The 18,241-nt window shown below is 41.5% G+C and overlaps 1 protein-coding gene across 2 annotated transcripts; it reads right to left on the bottom strand.

Moving 5' to 3' along the window:
- Nucleotides 1-3,281: 3,281 nt before the first annotated feature.
- Nucleotides 3,282-15,577, bottom strand: LUM (lumican). Of its 2 annotated transcripts, XM_048501934.1 has the most exons (4): nt 15,243-15,574; nt 13,535-13,579; nt 9,052-9,972; nt 3,282-4,356 (listed from the first exon to the last, which is right to left on the bottom strand). In XM_048501934.1, the coding sequence occupies exons 3-4, from the start codon at nt 9,950-9,952 to the stop codon at nt 4,202-4,204; spliced, it is 1,056 nt and encodes a 351-aa protein (XP_048357891.1). In that variant the 5' UTR covers nt 9,953-9,972; nt 13,535-13,579; nt 15,243-15,574; the 3' UTR covers nt 3,282-4,201. The 2 variants fall into 2 exon arrangements, with proteins under 2 accessions (XP_048357891.1, XP_048357892.1); XM_048501935.1 differs by lacking the exon at nt 13,535-13,579 and having other exon boundaries at nt 15,243-15,577.
- Between the last annotated feature and the right edge of the window lie 2,664 nt (nt 15,578-18,241).

Below are 18,241 nucleotides of genomic sequence, written 5' to 3'. Positions count from 1 at the left end.
ATGGTCAAAAGGAAAAACCTTTTCTATATGATTCTATTTGAATGGAAGATTAGCTAACTGTTCTAATTATATAGCCTGAGTCACTCTTTTGTCATGTTGCTCTTCTCTCACTGCTCAGGGAAAATTAGACCAGAAAATGAGGTGCCAGCATAACTGTCAGACTGGAAAGTTCCAGACTACTCACAATACTTTAGTTCAGATTCAGAGCACTTAATATACTTACAAATGTGCAATGTTTTCATTGCACTTTGATTAGTATTGAGTAGTGGGTCAGATTGTGATTAATCAAATTAATCCTAAGCTTTTTTCGTTCTCATGGTTGTAGACCTGAATATGATAATGAGTAGATAGTCAAGATTTCCAAGTTCCTGTAACCCCACCCTACAACCTCAGAACCACACTTACATTTGTTTGCTGTCTTTTCTCACTCTGACTAAGCTTGCAGCGTGCTTAGAAAGTTAAACATTTCACTGAGAACATTACTTTCCCCACACACGAGGTTCTTCCTCTAAATGGCCTTTGTGCCCCACATAAATGCCAAAATTTAATACAGGAATATACTGTAAGTAGGGAGTAAAATAAACGTGCATCAGCCAATAAAAATGTCCCTTTGTTCAACTCATGTAGCTTACTTCCAGATCTATTTCTTGAAGCATGTATTGTGCACAGTAACATAGATGCTTCAAGACTGTCCTGTTCACACTCTCTCTCTCTCTCTCTCTCTCTCTCTCTCTCTCTCTCTCTCTCACACACACACACACACACACACACACACACACACACACACACACACACACACTAAACAGCAGGTATCTGCTTGGTATCACAATCACAAAGATCTCCTGGGTTTGAAAGTCTCCATGGTTGTAGGGTGACCACACTGAAAAGAGTGAGGCTGTCTGAGGGTGGGACCACCTTTGGTCAGAGTCCTTTGACCCAACAACCACACAACACTCTTGGCTGGGGTAAATTATTTGGTCATAGTCATTGTTTATTATACAATCAGAAGTGTGAGGCGCAGCATCGGATTTTTGATCTGTTCTGGGACATTGCTGCGCAACTCCAGTGGGCGGTTGGCCTCTTACTGGAGCTTCGCTCTGCTGTGGAGCTCCACTGGGTAGTCGGCCTTTCGTGAGAGCTTCCCCTGATGTAATGCCCAGCTAGACGGTCGGCCTCTTGCTGTAGTATTTCCTACCAGGTAGCTCCCTAGCTCCCCTCCCCTGGCCCTTTCAGATCAATACCCATGTGCCAAACTGAAAATGGCTATGACAAAGAAGCATGCATTAACAAAATCCATGGGGCGAGATGGGTTGGCAAGTTGCTGGCTGGCCCAAGCACATGGTCAGCACAAAGGCTGGCCCTATCCTTTATAGGTTCAGGCCCGCCCCTTCCCTGATGATGTTGCAGGGCAAGCACCACAATGCCTGTTTGCCCTGCCATGGCATGGCTACAAGCCACTTCCACCCTTATCAGGGCTGAAGCTGGAGGACTCTTCCCTGCCCACCCTGAGCAGCAACTGCGACCATGCTGATTCACAGCTGCTCTGTCTTACCGGGGGCAGATGACATTTGAAGGCTTTTTGCGGCTATTTTAAAGAACCCAGGAACTGTGGAAAGTAACAGTAGCAATTGCCTAAAACATGTGGAAAAGTCATGGTGTGTGTTTGTGTGCTAATGTGGGTTGGTATTTTCTGGCTGAAGACTTCTCCAAAGCAGCCTTCTCATTTTGGGAAGCATTTTTGCACAGGTTGAAGTACAATCTGAATAAGACAAGCCCACACAAAGGCCCTTTCCACACAGATCAATAAACATGGGTTAACGATGGGGTAAAACCCAGATTGGGGGGGGGGGGACTTCACACGGACTTTGTTCCTAATGGTAGTCCACCCTGGTTTTCCTCCCCAACCCAAGTTTTACAAGAATCATATGTGTGATTCTTTTTTTTTAACGCGTCTTGCAGTTAATGGCTGAGCAAATGGCCATCGCTGCGGGGTGTGTTAGTTTTTCTTTTACCTCCTCCACACAGGAATTTCTGGCTCCATCAAGGCTCTGGGGGAGCGTGTGTGCCTGCCTGCGTAGCTGCGCATTGATGGAAGGTAGGTTTCAAAGAAAAGATGCACCTCTGTGCAAAGGCATGTGCCCCGGCAGATAAGCTGACTGTCCACGGTACAGCCAGCCATGCAAATAGCCTGGGGCTATGCCGAGTTCATTTATTCCGGCTGCAACCCGCTCAGAATTTGCTGTGCAGAAAAGGCCAAACTCTGAAAGGAAATCTGTTTGTTTTTCCAGTGTCACACTTAATTTGATGCCTACTTCCTCTGGAATTGAGTTGCCAGCTCTGGATTAGGAAATACCTGGATATTGGGGGGGGGGGGAATGGAGCCTGGGGAGGGCAATATTTGGAAAGGGGAAAGGCTTCAGCAGGATATAATGCCATAAAGTTCACCCTCCAAAACAGCCATTTTCTGTAGGGGAACTGATCTTGGTCATCTGGAGATCAATAATAATGGCAGGAGATCTCTAGATGCCTGAAGGTTTGCATCCCTACTCTGGATGCTAACAGGATGAACTTTCAAGTCAGTCTTTGTGATATGTAAATTCAGTTATCTTTGAATCTAGGAATGTCCTGCTCCGCCCCACTGCTCCCTATAGTGTCAGTTCTTAAACTGCAGCAGTGGCGTAGTAGTTAAGAGCAGGTGCATTCTAATCTGGAGGAACAGGGTTTGATTCCCCGCTCTGCCGCCTGAGCTGTGGAGGCTTATCTGGGGAATTCATGCCAGCTGGGTGACCTTGAGCTAGTCACAGCTTTTCATCGCTCTCTCAGCCCTACCAATCTCACAAGGTTTTTGTTATGAGGGGGGCAGGCCAAGGAGATTGGAAGCCCCTTTGAGTCTCCTACAGGAGAAAAAGGGGGAATATAAATCTTCTTCTTCTTTTTCTTCTTTTTCTTCTTTTTCTTCTTCTTCTTCTTTTTCTTCTTCTTCTTCTTCTTCTTCTTCTTCTTCTTCTTCTTCTTCTTCTTCTATTGCTGGCTCAATTTGTCTTTTTGTTTGTTTAAGAATTTCTGCATTTAGTCCTGCAATAAAATAGATTTCTGCTTCACAGCCTGGTGTTCTTCAAGTATCTTTTGAAGAATAATTGTCTGCAATCCTGCACATAATTACATATTCACATGCCCCATCATTTTTATGGGACTTCTATAAGAATAATTGCTCCAACATGCTGAATTTGGTGTGAGACACATGGTAGTAACTTTTTAAGAAAAAAAGATCATTTAAGAACTTTTAAAACTATGAAGTACAGAAAGAAACATTTATTGAATAGTGTTTTAACCTTACAATAATCCAACAAAATATAAAATAACTTTTTGGGGGTTTTTATCTGCATTTTTAAACTTTTTAAAAATGTAAATGTATTTTGACAATAATCTGGACTCGATATTTTTATTTGCTATGTTTTATTTTCTATAAATATGGCATGCAAATAATTGAATAACAATAACAGAATAAAGGAGTCATTGTACAGTAACATTTTTGTAACATTCAATAAAAACATATATTTATTTAACAAACCTGAAAGGCACTAACAAAATTTAAAAAAATCTTTCTCAATCCTTCACATGAATCATATTTAGTGGGTTCTTAAAATATATTTTCCTACACATTTTATCAGTTTATTTAGCTATAATGGATTATGGTTTTCCTGCGTAATATAATTAGAATGAAATGCAAATCAAAGTTATTAAACATAGAACATTGATAGGCAACTATTGCAATAATGTACATAAATGGTCCAGCCCTAACATACTAAATACTCCATCTAGATAAGAATATGCCTGACTTTGGCAAACCTGAGTAGGACCGCACACCTACAAGGAATATAGGGTGTGTTTACCAAGTGTATCCCAGTGCTTAAAAATGTTTTTGAAAACTCAGGCTGTATTATATTGTCTTAAAACAATCTAAGAAATAAGCATGAAAACAATATCGTCCACATTCTATGGGACTTTCTAGCTTTATGAAATGTTTGCACTGCAGACTTAGAATGCATATAAATACACAATGTTTAAAAGGAGGTCATGCTGATTATTAACAAACACAATAGACTTGTTATGCATGTTGACTCATTCTAGTTTTAAAGTGTAATTGTGGTGTAAAACAGGAAAATAGGTATGGCTTCTGTATGAAGTGAGGCATAGCAACTCACTCTAGGGAGATTTCAGCAGCCATACGAAGACAGTTGTACATTTCTTGAGGAAGATCGGCTCTCGTGAGATTATTTGCATCCAAACGCAGATGTCTGACCCGGGAATAAGCAAGTGCTCCAACAACCTTACAAAAACTGCTCACTGGAAATTCTGTAATATCAATGACACGTTATTAATGGACAAAACCTTACTCATCTTAACACATTAAAGTGTGCAAACATATTTTGTTGAATTGCTGGTTGATATATACATATGCATTATGAGGAAATTAACTGCCAAAATCACATACAATTTAGAACTATGCATTTTTTTAATGCATGAACATAAAAATAATGGAACAAGATTCCTGATCTTAATAATGTCACCATTTGGCCACACAGAATAAAATGTTTAAGTATCCAACAATGCCTGGTTTGGCTTTGTTTATCAATGCTTGTTCTTGGGGTGTGTGTGTATATTTGTGTATGAGTATTTGTGACCATTAAAGAAGAAGAGGAGGAGGAGGAGGAGGAAGTAGATTTTGGATTTATATACCACCTTTCTCTCCTGTAAGGAGACTCAAGGTGGCTTACAAGCTCCTTTCCCTTCCTCTTCCCACAACAGACACCTTGTGAGGTGGGGCTGAGAGAGTTCCAAAGAACTGTGACTAGCCCAAGGTCACCCAGCAGGAATGTAGACATGCAGAAAAACATCTGCCACTCAGATAAGCCTCTGCCACTCAGGTGGAGGAGTGAGGAATCAAACCATGTTCTCCAGATTAGAATTCACCTGCTCTTAACCATTATCCCATACTGGTTCAGAGGGCTGAAACATGTTTGATCTTGTTCACTATAATTGTGGTCTTGTTTGTACATCACCAGCTTTGGAATATTCATGTGTATTATATATGGTAAATTCAGGACTAAGTCCTGTGGCTTTTAGTCTAAAGGCTAAATTCAAGGTCTATGACATTTTCACATGCACAGTTTACCACAGATTTTCCCAGTGGTCAAAAATTTAGTCTTGGAAACATATTCTGTGAAATCATTCTGCACATCTCCTCTCCCCCATCATTTTGGGTTTTTACCCCCCTTGTCTCTTCAGTTGCATTTATTGCACATCCTATTGCTGAAAATTTTTTTGTGATGGTGATGGGATGTCATCTGTGACTCAGAAGAATACACTTCCCTCTTTTTTTTCTTTTGTTCAGGCACACGAGTGTTACTACATTTTGAAGTGGAAATTCAAAAATATCTCAGCCTCCATTTCTACTATTGAGAACTACCAACCCCAAATGGTAGCCAAATAGCTCCTGGAGCAGCTACCATTGCCTCAAAGAACAGAAATATGTAGCCCAACCCCACCCCTACAAAGAACCACATTTTTTGGCCAAATTCAATCTGTAGCAATCCCTGATTACATTCAGTGATTAAGCCTAGTAGTCTTTCCAATTGCTCCCAGCTTCAAAATCACTCTATGCCTTAATATTGGCTGTTTGATATGAAATTCACAAAGCTGACTAATATCATGCTAGATGGTATCTCTGTTTGAATGTTACATTGTTAGTTCAATATGACAAAGCTAATTAAAAATATATTTTTTTGAAAATGGAGGAGGAGGGAGAGGAGAAAATGACTAAAGGAGAGGCTAGGCAACTACATGTGGTGTGTGGATAAGGACCAGGTGTTTGCATAAAATATAAACCCAAACAACCTGCTGGAAAAAGTGTTATTACCTGAAGGAACAGAAACATGTAGCTCATTGTCCCCCACACAAAGAAACACATTTTCCAGTCAAATTAGAGCTGCAGTAACACATGATTGTTACTGTGGCAATTTCCCCTGTAAAAACAACTGTCCTTGTCAATTTCCTCCTGCAAAAGCAACTTCCCTTGTTAATTGCACTGTTCCTAACTGCAGACCCAGCCTAAGTTACACAGCTAATTCAAGGTAAAATTAACAAAGCCAATGTAATTGACTATGCCCTAATGTTACATTACTAACATGATATGACAAAGAGAAATCATTTTTTAAAATGTCAGTAGAAATGATAAGTTCAATTTTGGGAGGATTCAAAAGATTCACATTGGCCTGGCTCTAACCCCCCCCCCCCTTCTCACAACAAATGTAAGGATACTGATTATACACCCCAATCTATGTGCATTCATTAGACTGTGAAAGCAGTTCCTCTGCTTGTACAAACTCTACATGTACAAACTCTGCATGTACACTCTGTTTATGAAATCTTTCTGTGTGTAAAGTGCCATTAAGTAACAGCTGACTTGTGGCAACTCTGTAGGACACGAAGAGTAGAAGAAGAGCTTACAAGCTCCTTTCCCTTCCTATCCCCACAACAGACACCTTGTGAGGTAGGTCGGGCTGAGAGAGTTCCAAAGAACTGTGACTGACCTTAGGTCACCTAGCAGGAATGCAAGAGTGGGGAAACAAACCTTGTTCACCAGATAAGACTCCAGCGCTCACATGGAGGAGTAATAAATCAAACCTAGTTCTCTAGATTACAGTCCACCTGTTCTTAACCACTACACCATCCTGGCTCTTTAACTAAGGCCGTTTCCGCACGGCTACGATTGGGGTTGGGTCGGCGTATATGAACGGTCCCAGAAACAGCCGGGAAGACAGCGCCGCAGAGCGCCGTTGCCCGGTCGACCTGCCGTTTCTGTGGCCATCCGGCACGTTGCTGAGGCCTGGGGACATGCCCCCTGCCCTGCGCAACTGCTCCGGCGTCGCAGGGCAGGGGGGCGTGTCCCCAAGCCTCAGCGACGCGCTGGACGGCCACAGAAACGGTAGGTGGACGGTGCAAAGGGGGGGAGGGAGGGCATAAACCTCGCTTGGGAAGCGAGGTAGGAAAACGGCGGCTTCGCGCCATGAGGGCGGAGCAAGGGCGGTGCGCCCCCTGTGCGAACGGCTCCCTGGGGATGGCGTTTTTGCTGTCCCCAGGGCGCCGTATTTGGCCCGTGCGGAAAGGGCCTAAGAGACTAACAGAGGTGGTTTGCCAGTGCCTTCCTCGCATAGCATCTCTGGAATTCCTTGATGGTCTACTGTGAGAGGAGTCATTCTGCTTGTATAAACTCTGCATGTACACTCTGTACATGACATCGATGTGCATGTAAAGTGCAATTAAGTCACAGCTGACTTATGGCAACCCTGTAGAATAAGAGACTAACAGAGGTGGTTTGCCAGTCCTTTCCTATGTATAGCAATCCTGGAATTCCTTGGTGGTCTTCCACCCACGCAATAACCAGAGTTGACCCAGCTTAGTGATTGAGATATGACAAGACTGGGCTAGCCTGGGCTACCTAAGTCAGGGCATATGCATTCTAGAGCCCTGCAAAAGACAAAATCTCTGATTTCACAAATAAGCTTATGTGTGTAGGATTTGTATAAGTATAGGGCCTATTTAATAGTTTATTGAACTCATGAAAATTTAGGATTCATGAGTTAGTACAGAAAAGGTCTGAAAATAATCAGGTTTAAGAATACAACCTTTTAAAGGTTAATAAATCTGGTCACCAAAGTGCTTTCTCTTCGCAGGGCTAGCTTATTGCAGAACTAACCTAACCTAAACAGATATTCAAGCTTTCACAGTCTGAGAAGCATAGTGGTATCATGGGATGAGACAATGGGGATCTTTTGTTGCAGACTCACACCACAACTGCTCACATCCAAGGTAAATTCCAGCAGCATTGGCAGGCTACTTGGGATCGTCTTCCTGTCAAATCCTGGCTAGCAGCAGCACAGGTTGGAAAGGGAACTTATATAAATCACCTTCCAATAGGAGCATTCTGATTGTGGATAATGGTATGACAATACACCACCCTTGTGATACAGCTGCAAAGAAAGCAAATTCAAATCCTAACAAGGATATATAAAGAAGTTTGAACATTGTTGATCGGGGCATTTTTTTTGTGGATTACTCTGAAGGGGTAATAACACTGCAACATCAGGAAGGTTGTTTACGAAACCAACACACAAACATAAAAGTGGGTTCAACCTGACCATAAAAAGTTTAGTTTGTGGGTCAGAATGTTTTTAATTAATATTAGTTCTGATACTGTCTCCTTAAAGTAGTTGTGGATCTACTCATGCTGGGTTTAAGTGGTCTAAATTTATCAGGAGGAAGTTTCAAGTCCAGAAGTACCTTAAAGACCAACAATATTTCCAGTGTATCAAGAGACAATGCTCCCTTCTCCAGAGCTTGCACCCTGAAAAACTTGTTAGTATTTAAGGTGCTATTGATATTCCATTCACACCAACACAGCTACCCACCTAAACTTAATGTATACAGAGTATCTTATAATTTCCAGTTTAATATTCCCATTTATAGCTCATTTTTTGAAGGAAGCAAAGAGGAGGTTATGGTGCCTGGTGTGGAAGAGGAAATGGTGTGTCTTTCCTTCTTTTTGAAGTTTAGAATATTGGGTTGTAACTTCAGACAAATTTGTTGTTATGTGCTTTTGATGTTCCTATCATACGAGAATGAGGAACTTTTATTAAAATGGCATTACTGAGCCAACGTTGGATGTATATACATGAGAACATTCACTTAAACAAGACCTTTCCTAAAGTGTAGTTTCATATCCATCTCTATTTTCATATTTGTTGGCAACTGTGCTCACTATGGCAACTGTTCAGGTTCCTAAATTTGGTTAACTTGCTCCTGGTAGCACCTAAGTTGTCAATATGGTCTTGGCAAACAAAGTATTACTACTAAACTTGTGCTCATACCATGCATTAATGGGTGTACAGCATCTTAATATCTGTATGCTATGAACAAAAGGATAGCTCCAAGGTTCATATGGTAGTCTTATCTCCCTCTTTACTTCAAAATATGGCAAATATTACTTACTGTTAATCTGATTGACTTGGAGGTAATAATTTTCAAGATGTTCATTAACTGTTGGGATGCTCTTCAGTTGATTGTAGGAAAGATCAAGTTCAACAAGTGTGGAAATATTGAAAGCATTGCCTGGTATTCCAGAATCTGTCAATTTATTGTGGGAGAGACGTAAAAACTGCAGTGCTTTAAAACCTTGGAAATATTCATCAGGAATGTTGGTAATGTCATTGTTGTCAAAATATAGCATCAGTATATTAGGGGGCAGTCCCAGAGGCAATTTAGAAAGTTTATTATAACTCAGGTCAAGATACAAGAGTGAATCCAAGCCTTTAAAAACCCCAGACAGTGAATCTTCTGTCAGCTGGTTGTGCTGCAGGTGAACAACAGTCAGATTCACTAATCCTTCTAATATATTGGGGTTGATTTTTGAAATCTTGTTATGAGTGAACTGCAGGTCATCCATAGTTTTGGGAAGTGGCCCAACAACTTCAGTTAAGTTGTTGTAGTTAATATGCAGCTTTTTCAAACTTTTTAATTTGGTGAATACTTTGCCTTTAATTTTTGAATTTTCCAAATGATTGTTATCTAGGATTAGCCACTCCAGATCAGTGACATTATCAAAAGCATTATCTTCAATTCCTTCGATCATATTATTTCGCACGTATAGGTATTTAATTCCAGAAGGAACAATTGGGAGACTTTTCAGTTTAAGGTCATCACAATACATAGCTGATGGGTATGTTACAGGGCAGTTACATTCTGGTGCACAGACTGCTGTAGATGGCCCATACATGGGATGAGCATAACCATAATCTGGTTCTGGAGGATAATAGCCAGCAGGATCATAATCATATAGGCAGGAGATGCCATTAATCAACACAAGGAAGAAAGCAATAAAATTCAGATGCATCTTTGCAGTGTATGTTCTTTCTGTCAAGGGAGATTAAATGAATACCGTTAGAAGAATGGACATTACTAACAAGTACATTGAATGGTTCTTATTTAATATAACTTTAAATTTTAAAAAAATCTTTGCATATATTGTCATATTTCTAAGCTTATAATTATAAGCCATTGTGATGCAGGTATCCAGCAGGTAGCACCAATTCTATCAATGACTTGACCGGAATATGTCAATGGCCATTGAGTGTCAATAAATTCTGATAACATCTCATTGTGCATAGTTATATATAGATATAGATATTTTAAAGCCCCATGGTGCAGAGTGGTGAGCTGTAGTATTACAGTCAAGCTGAGTTGAATCCCAACGAAAGTCAGTTTCAGGTAACTGGCTCAAGGTTGACTCAATCTTCCATCCTTCTGAGGTCAATAAAATGTATTTGCTGAAGTAAAGTATAGATAATTGGGAAGCCAATGGCAAACCACTGAATAAACATAGTCTGCCTAGTAAACGCCATGATATGACATCACCCCATGAGTCAGGTGCTTGCATAATTATAGCATAAAGCTATTAAAATATTTCAGAACTGAAGCATGATACATGGATTAAACATATGAGCACTATTCCCAAACAATGGATTGTTGGTGTTAGAATTAAGATACTTTGATTAAAATCCCACTCAGGTGAGACTGATTGGGTTACTTTTGGACAGATGCTATCATTTAGTCTAACCTACTTACAACCATACTTAGTCTAACCATACAAAGTCTAACCTACTTAGTCTAACCATACAAGGAGAAAGTGGGATTATTCCACTTTAGTTTATCCTTACATGGACAAGTACACTATCAAGTTCTTTGGTAAAATGGTGGAATACAAAGATCATGTACCATCTGTTTCAGGAACTTTCAATATGAATCTCTTGCTTCTTCTCAGATTGAATATTGAGCCATGTGCACATGATGGACATTTTCTTGCAAATTTAAAACAAAATAGAGGCCCATTCCACAAAACACAAATAAAATGTCTTCAGGACATTTAAAAAAGCATTTTGGGACTGAATTCTGCACAGTTTTTTCCTCAAAGAAGTTTGAAAGATGTTTTGCTGTCCGAGGGTGGATCTCTTTTGTGCAAGGCCCTTTACCAATAATACACACTACTCCATTGCTGGGATAATAAATTGGCCATAGCCATTTTATTGAGCAGAAGCGTGAGGCTAAGCATGGGTCTGGATCTGGCCATACGGGTAACGTGCTACAGCTCAGCAGGGCGGGTGCCCGGTCCTGAGCTTCGTTCTATTATGGGGCTCTGCCGGGCGGACACTCCTGGCCAGAGATGTTCCCCTTTGGCCCGGTTTAGCAGGGGCAGTTACCTCTTGCCACTGTTGCCGTTCCCAAGGGGAAGGCGTAGCTCCCTAGCTCCCTTCTCCTTGCCCTTCCAGAGCCATACCCATGTGCCAAACTACCAAGCGTCTAGGCTATGACAACATGAGCATGCATTAACCTAGAAAATTAGGGAGAGGTGGGTGGGCAAATCGTCAACCGGCAAGCACATGGCCTGGACAAAGGTGGGCGAGTCCCTTTAAAGTCTTGGGTTGCCCCTCCTTTATTCTGGTGATGCTAGCCCAGGGGTAGGGAACCTGCGGCTCTCCAGATGTTCAGGAACTACAATTCCCATCAGCCCCTACCAGCATGGCCAATTGGCCATGCTGACAGAGGCTGATGGGAATTGTAGTTCCTGAACATCTGGAGAGCCGCAGGTTCCCTACCCCTGTGCTAGCCCATTTCTAGCATGGCTCCCCTTCCCCTCTCACACTTACTGGGTCAGCATCCGCTGGTCCCGCTTTTCCCCACCCTGAGCAGCAACCACGCCTTGTGGGTGATTCACAGGTGTCTTTATTTTTGCTCAAAACAGACTTTTCTGGAAACATTAAATTTACAATCTTTTTTCCTGAAGTCACTTTGAAAACATTTCCTGCTTGCTGTGCGGTGAACATTTTATTCCCTTCCCCCTTAATTCTTACAGCTCTCTCTTTCAGTTTGTGATTAGCTCGCACCCACCATTTTCAGAAAGTTCCCATGGACATTTGCTCTGCTTGCAACTCATTCACCTGCCATTTCTATATGCAGAGTAATGAATAAAGTTAGTTTTCACTGCTGATTTTGCACACGTTTTTCCTTTTTTTTCTAATGAGGTGTCTTTGAAGCAGCAAAGCTCCTATACTTTACATGCAGAAATGATGGGCAGGTGAACTGCAAGCAGAGCAAATGTCTGTGGGAAACCTCTACAAATGGTGGGCGACACAGAGAACCATGAAGTGGCAGAAAATGGCAAGTGTGAGCTGAACAAACCAAAAAGGAGAGCTGGGTGGGGGAGTGGAAAAAACCATCTCCCCTGAAATGCTCCCCCCATCCTATGTGGACAACTCCCCCCCCAAAAAAAAACCCCCAATTCTTTTTGACAAGTTTGCTAGATCTTTTATTTGTGTTGTGTGGAAAGGATTTGAAATCACCCAAATAAGAGGAGCTTTTGTGCATGTACACAAAACACATCTGTCTTGGAGATAACACCTGCATTCTTCACTTCCTTTCACAGAGGGAGGAGAAAAAGCTGCTGACCACTATGGCAGCATCAGAGGTAAAAAGCCAGGTGTTGGCTAGGGAGTGCAGAAGAGTGCAGCTTCTCCCTCCTCATTCCTCAGCAGGCACACATCTAAGCAATTTGCAGGTCAAGCTGAAATACTGACAGCATCATCATCAAGAACATCCTCCTGAAGGGCCACTATAGATTCTGAAAAATCTGAACAAGGCAAAGGAAGTGGTGAGAAGGGTTGCCTGTCTGCCTGAGGCCTACAGCAAGCAAAGTATGGGTGGACAAAAAGGCAGAGTGGTGAGGAGGAAGTGAAAAAAATGGCAAGAGGATATGCAGGTAGAACAATTAGAAGAGGGGCGATGGGCAGGCCGAGTAGAAAAGGGGGCATATCAAAAGAAAAGCATGGAGGTGGTGAGTGGATAATGTGATAATGAGGGTGTGAACTGGTGAGCAGAATGGCAGGTGGAGCAATGAAGATGTATTGAAGGTAAAATGGCAAAGGGGTGGGATGGGGGAAGAAGGGCAGAAAAAGAGATGTGCAAGAATGGAAGAGTGGATGGGTGAATAGACTGCACCAAAAGGGATAGGTGATCAGAATGGATGGACAGTGAGGAATGGTCAGTGAGTGGAGAGGGATGGGTGGGCCCATGAAGAAGCAAGAAAAGTGGTGGGTGTTAGGGAAGTCAGAATGAGGAAAGGGGCAGAGGGAGGGCAAGATAGACTTGGGGACCAGTGCTGAGGGTAAAGGGGTGGGGAAGGAGTAGGAAGGAAAAAATGGGAGAAGGAGTTGGCAGTGGAAGGAAAGACTAGGTTGAAGCTAGAGGTTGAAGCAGGAATCAATGAGGAAATTTCCCTGTTTGCTTCTCATGGGTCCCCACTTGTGCTTGTACTAATTACCTGATTCCACTTTAGCAGTACCTAATCGGAAACATTCTGATCTCTTCAGTACATAGGAAATTTATAAAATATCACACAAAATATTATAATATGCAAATATACCTGAAGTTAGTAGAAGCTGTTTGTATAATATGTTTCCATGCACACCTTTGGGAGAAGAGAAGATTATGATGCATAGTTTTGTGTGTTACAATTATTATGATCATTGAGGCAAAAGTTCTTTTGCTAATTCATGGTACACGTTTATGAAATGCAGTTATTTTTTCCATGCAGATTTGCAAGCTAAAGACCATTTGATGCCTTGCAAGTGTTGAAAAGCTGGGGAAAAGCTAAGGAAAAATTTGGATAAGATATTTCTTTATTAGGAGCAGTTGAATTTGTACTGGAGACAATGGAAAAGTGCCCATTTTTAGTAGAGTTGAACTGCATCCTAAATGTGCTTATATGAGAACATACTGAATCAACTGCCAAGGAATAACTTTAAGCTGCAGCTGTTGCAGATTATCATTAATTGAACAGAGTTAATGTATAGGCTGCTTTGACTAGTTAAATAATCATGGAAATAAACATTTGCTATCTCTTTAAAAACAATGTAAGGTCTCAATTCAGGCCTTGTTATTTATGTTCATCTTAACGTTGGGGCATTCCAGTTAGCAGTGGTTTGAAAAAGTAGACTGATAAATGACAGAATCCAATAATTTAAAAACAATAATAAGTGTTACAAAGTGTTCTTTGAAGATCTTACTAAAACATTGATAATTGAATGTTTTGAAATGTGTGCATGGGATGATTTTAATGCCATTTCAAATAAAAGTGGTAAATATAAATTAGAGGAGCATAGTTATCTTGCTTATTGGGGATTACATATAAGAAGACACAAGGACAGATATAAATATATGTATACAACATAAGTAAATGTTTCATATAAAGGGTGTAACAACATAACTATTGCCTATTATATGGTTACAAATGATATATTCTGTAAGTTAAGAATAGCTTAATATGAAATTTCCTACAGAAACATAAAGCATGTGTGGAATCCAAATGATGAAACCTCCATTTCATTTTTTTGGGGGGGAGACACGATATCTAAAAATTTACTATAGATGCATGTGTTTATATCAGTCTAATGTCGAGTTACACATTGTTAACCAACGATAATTAGCTAAAGCACATTATAAAAATCTTCTTCAAAGTTGCATTGAAACGGCAGAGCAATGACCAGCAGAATTACAGCCTTCTAAGTGCTTTGACTTGAATGAATAAAGAAGGATGTAACTTTGCTGACAGTTGTGCTCATAATGTCATAAAGGAAAGTTTTCCATCAGAAATCAAGCTAGCCTTTTAATCTATTAATCAATGAACTTGCACATAAGAGTTCATGAAACATATTATCCTTTAAAATACCACATGAACTTTATTTAGCTTTCAGTAGTACATTTTAACGTTGCCATTAATATTACTGTTTGATAGGTATTTTACAAGTTTAGTTTGAAATATATACGACTTCTGAAATCACTGGAATGTGTAACATTATAGGTTAACAAATGTGTTCTTCCAATGTAATTCATCTTCAGGATGATTATTTAATACCTTGTGCCCCAAGCCAAGGTCATTTGTACTGAATGACTTTCTCCTAGAAGCCTGCATCTTCTGCAAAAGACGTGCAGCAATCATCCATAAAACATGTGGAGCTTTTAAAAACAAACTGCAAATGCAAATATACAGTCTTTAAATTGACAAAGCTCTCCTGACATGTTCTCATTAGTGCATCATTCAGCAGCTTGATCGTTAGCATTAAAACACTTACCTTTCTGACTTGAAGTTGCTTTCTTTAATTCCCACAGCAGATTCAGTAAGGGACTGGATCAACCAATCTATGCTATAAACAGTGTCAGAAGGTAATCTCTGCCAGATCCTCTGTGATACAAGAGTTTGGGGAAGAAAAAAATCCTAGTCACTCTGTTCTCTGTGTCATCATGGGATTCTGGTAGTGCAGCGTGTAAAACAGCTGCTGTCTAAATCAAGTGCAGGTGGTCAGTGGTAAAGGACAACCCGTCTGTCCTCCCTCTGGAACAAGGGAGAGATAAGCAACTTGGGAAAGTTCAGGCTGCCTATCATAGCACAGAACCCAGCAGTGAAAACAATTTAAATACACAAATTGCAAACAGATATTGCATTTCCCGTGGCTGGTTTAACAGTCCTCAGCAAGATTTAACAACACTCAAACCTCAGTGTAGCCACAATTCCTAAACCAAAGGAGTCATTCTTTTTCCTCTTGTTTTTCTTTCTCCCAAGTTATGTACAGAATAGCTTAATGAAAGCCTCGTCAGTGAAAAATAGCCCCAGTGACCAATCAAACTGAATTTTCTTTTGCCATTTTACACAGTGAAAATATTCTTCCACATAGTCAAGGGGAGACATACAAGAGTTGTATGCTTTTTAAAAGTTACATTCGCATAACAGAAAACAATTACATATATAAATTTAAAGATAAGAAACGCAAAGTTGGCAGTGAATCTAATACTGCACTAACATGTGACCCTGTTAGGACTTAAATCTTCAGAATCTGGAACCAATCAACTGTGTGCTGTCTGTTTCGTATTTCATGGATACTGTTCAAGAATGCATCCTAAAGCTTGGATGACAGTTGTTGAAATAAGGCACTGCCAAAAATAATGTCATAAAAATAATAAGGGAATTTACTGGCAAACTATAAGTATTATTTCTGGTTCTAATCTCCATGAAACTCCCATCAATGTCTTCTATTTGTTAAAGGACACATTGCTCCTTTAAAAAACTTTAATCTTCATACTTAACTGGTTTGAAGAGGAACAAGGGGCAAAAGAGAGAAGTATGATTTTTTTCTGAAAGTCTAGAAACTACTTGCATTACTGTATCAGATAGACAACAAATGCTGGTAGCCATGCTGCAGCAGGAAAAATATCTGAAGTAATATCTTTTAATCACACAACAGTAAGTAAAGCTTTTGAATTCCTCAGAATTCTACATCATGCTTGTGTTAGAAAAACGCAGCTCTGGACTTAACTGGGGCCACCATTGCGGCTGGGGACGGTGAGAGCAAAGTAAGCCTGGCAACAAGGGTGTGGCTATGCCGGGCTGCGAGTCACATGATGAGGGGAGTCTGGGCGCGCCTATATAAGGCTGCACCCGGCTAGCCCGGCCTCTTTTGGAGGCCATCGACCGAGCAGAACACTCACTCGTTCCTAGCGTCCCTTCACAGTCACGTGCTGAAGCCAGTTGAGCCCAGCCACAGTGGTTTCCACAGAGCAAGGGTTTTAGGCTTGGAGGTAGTCCTTGGAGGTAGTCTTGCTGAGGGGATGGGGCAGCAAATGTGCTCAGCACTCAGAGGTCCATTAGGCATTGAAGCTGCGGCCTTCTTCACTGGACTGTTGGTGGTTTTCACCCCTCTCCGTTTTCTTTCCTTATGCTTTAAAACGGGAGCAGTTGAGGCGGCAGGTGCGGGCTGCCCTCTTGGTTTTTATCAACCCTCCTTTCCCCCCTCAACTGCCTTTCCACAATGGGATTTAGAGCTCCAGAGTCAGGGCCTTGGCAGCCATTTTCTTGCAGATTGCTGCTTGGCCTTGGCAGCTATTTTGAGGAGCCTTTTTTACCATTAACAGAGCTTGGGAGATAGGGCAGTTTTTTCTCTCCCCCCCGCCCCCCGTTGTTAAATCTGTAGTTTCCTTTTTTAAAAAAATAAGTTAATTGTTACAGTTGATAGGTAGTTAGTGAATTGGGTTTGCTTAGGTTTTTCACAGATAGTTAAGTAGTGGGTTTTATTACAGTTGATAGTTAGTTGATTAAGCAGACAGTAGTTAGGTTCACTAGACAGTTAATTAGTAGTTATTGTATAGTTGGGTGGGTGTTTAGCAGGGTAAGCTCTCAGGCAGATACAAGCTATCCTTGGCTGGCATAAGGACAGTTGTGCGTATTGCCAGGCCAAGCCACCAAAACCAAAAGGGAATAAGAAAGACCTTGCACAGTGCCAGGCCTCGGTTGCGGCAGGAGCCAGGTGTCAAGAGAGGGGCACCCCTGCAGTGGCGCAACCAAGCCAGGCAACACAACCTTGGACTCGCTGCTCTGTGGTGGGGTCACCAAGCCAAACGACACAATCTCTCCACCAGTGGGGCCAGGCGTGGTTGGCAACTGGGGTTTATGTTTCCTCACCTTATGTGACCTCACCAACAATGGGTTGGCCATGCCAGGGTTCACCTGTGCCACTCTGTATGCATCTCATCAGGCTGGCTTGTGGTGGGACCTGACAGAAAACCAGACTTAGATGATCATGATTTACTCATTCACGAAAGCCCAAGGGGAGGGGTACTGCAAAAAATTGACCACGATGTGGGAACCAGCCGGGCTTATTTGCTGGGACTTCAATCAAGGAATTTGCAGGTGTTAGAAATGCACATTTGATCATGTGTGCACCACCTGTAATGGCCCCCATGCATTTCGGTCTGGCTGGAACCTTGGCTCTAGTGGCCCTAGAAGAGACAGCAGTGGCCAGGGGGGCCTCTCCTCTGCTCAGAAGGCTTGAAATCCTGGCAGCTCTGCATTCCCTGGCTCCCACCCTGGTGCATTTTGGTCCTTTATGTAGGCTTCTGACCAGGTACCCACAGTGGTGGGAGGCTGATTACCCTAGGGAGAACTTTAAATCCTGTTTGCATATCCCCTTTTCTGGCATCAGGGAGGCCACATTTGCTCCCAACCTTAGATCTGCCAGGGAGCTGCCTGGCATTGTAGCAGCTAAGATCAGGAAGGAATGTTTAGCAGGTCGGATCATGG

The sequence above is a fragment of the Sphaerodactylus townsendi genome, linkage group LG06 (genome assembly GCF_021028975.2).
Source record: "Sphaerodactylus townsendi isolate TG3544 linkage group LG06, MPM_Stown_v2.3, whole genome shotgun sequence".
NCBI classification, from domain to species: Eukaryota; Metazoa; Chordata; class Lepidosauria; order Squamata; family Sphaerodactylidae; genus Sphaerodactylus; species Sphaerodactylus townsendi.
The sequence above is the reverse complement of the archived record's forward strand: the minus strand, read 5'-3'. Positions and strand labels throughout refer to the sequence as shown.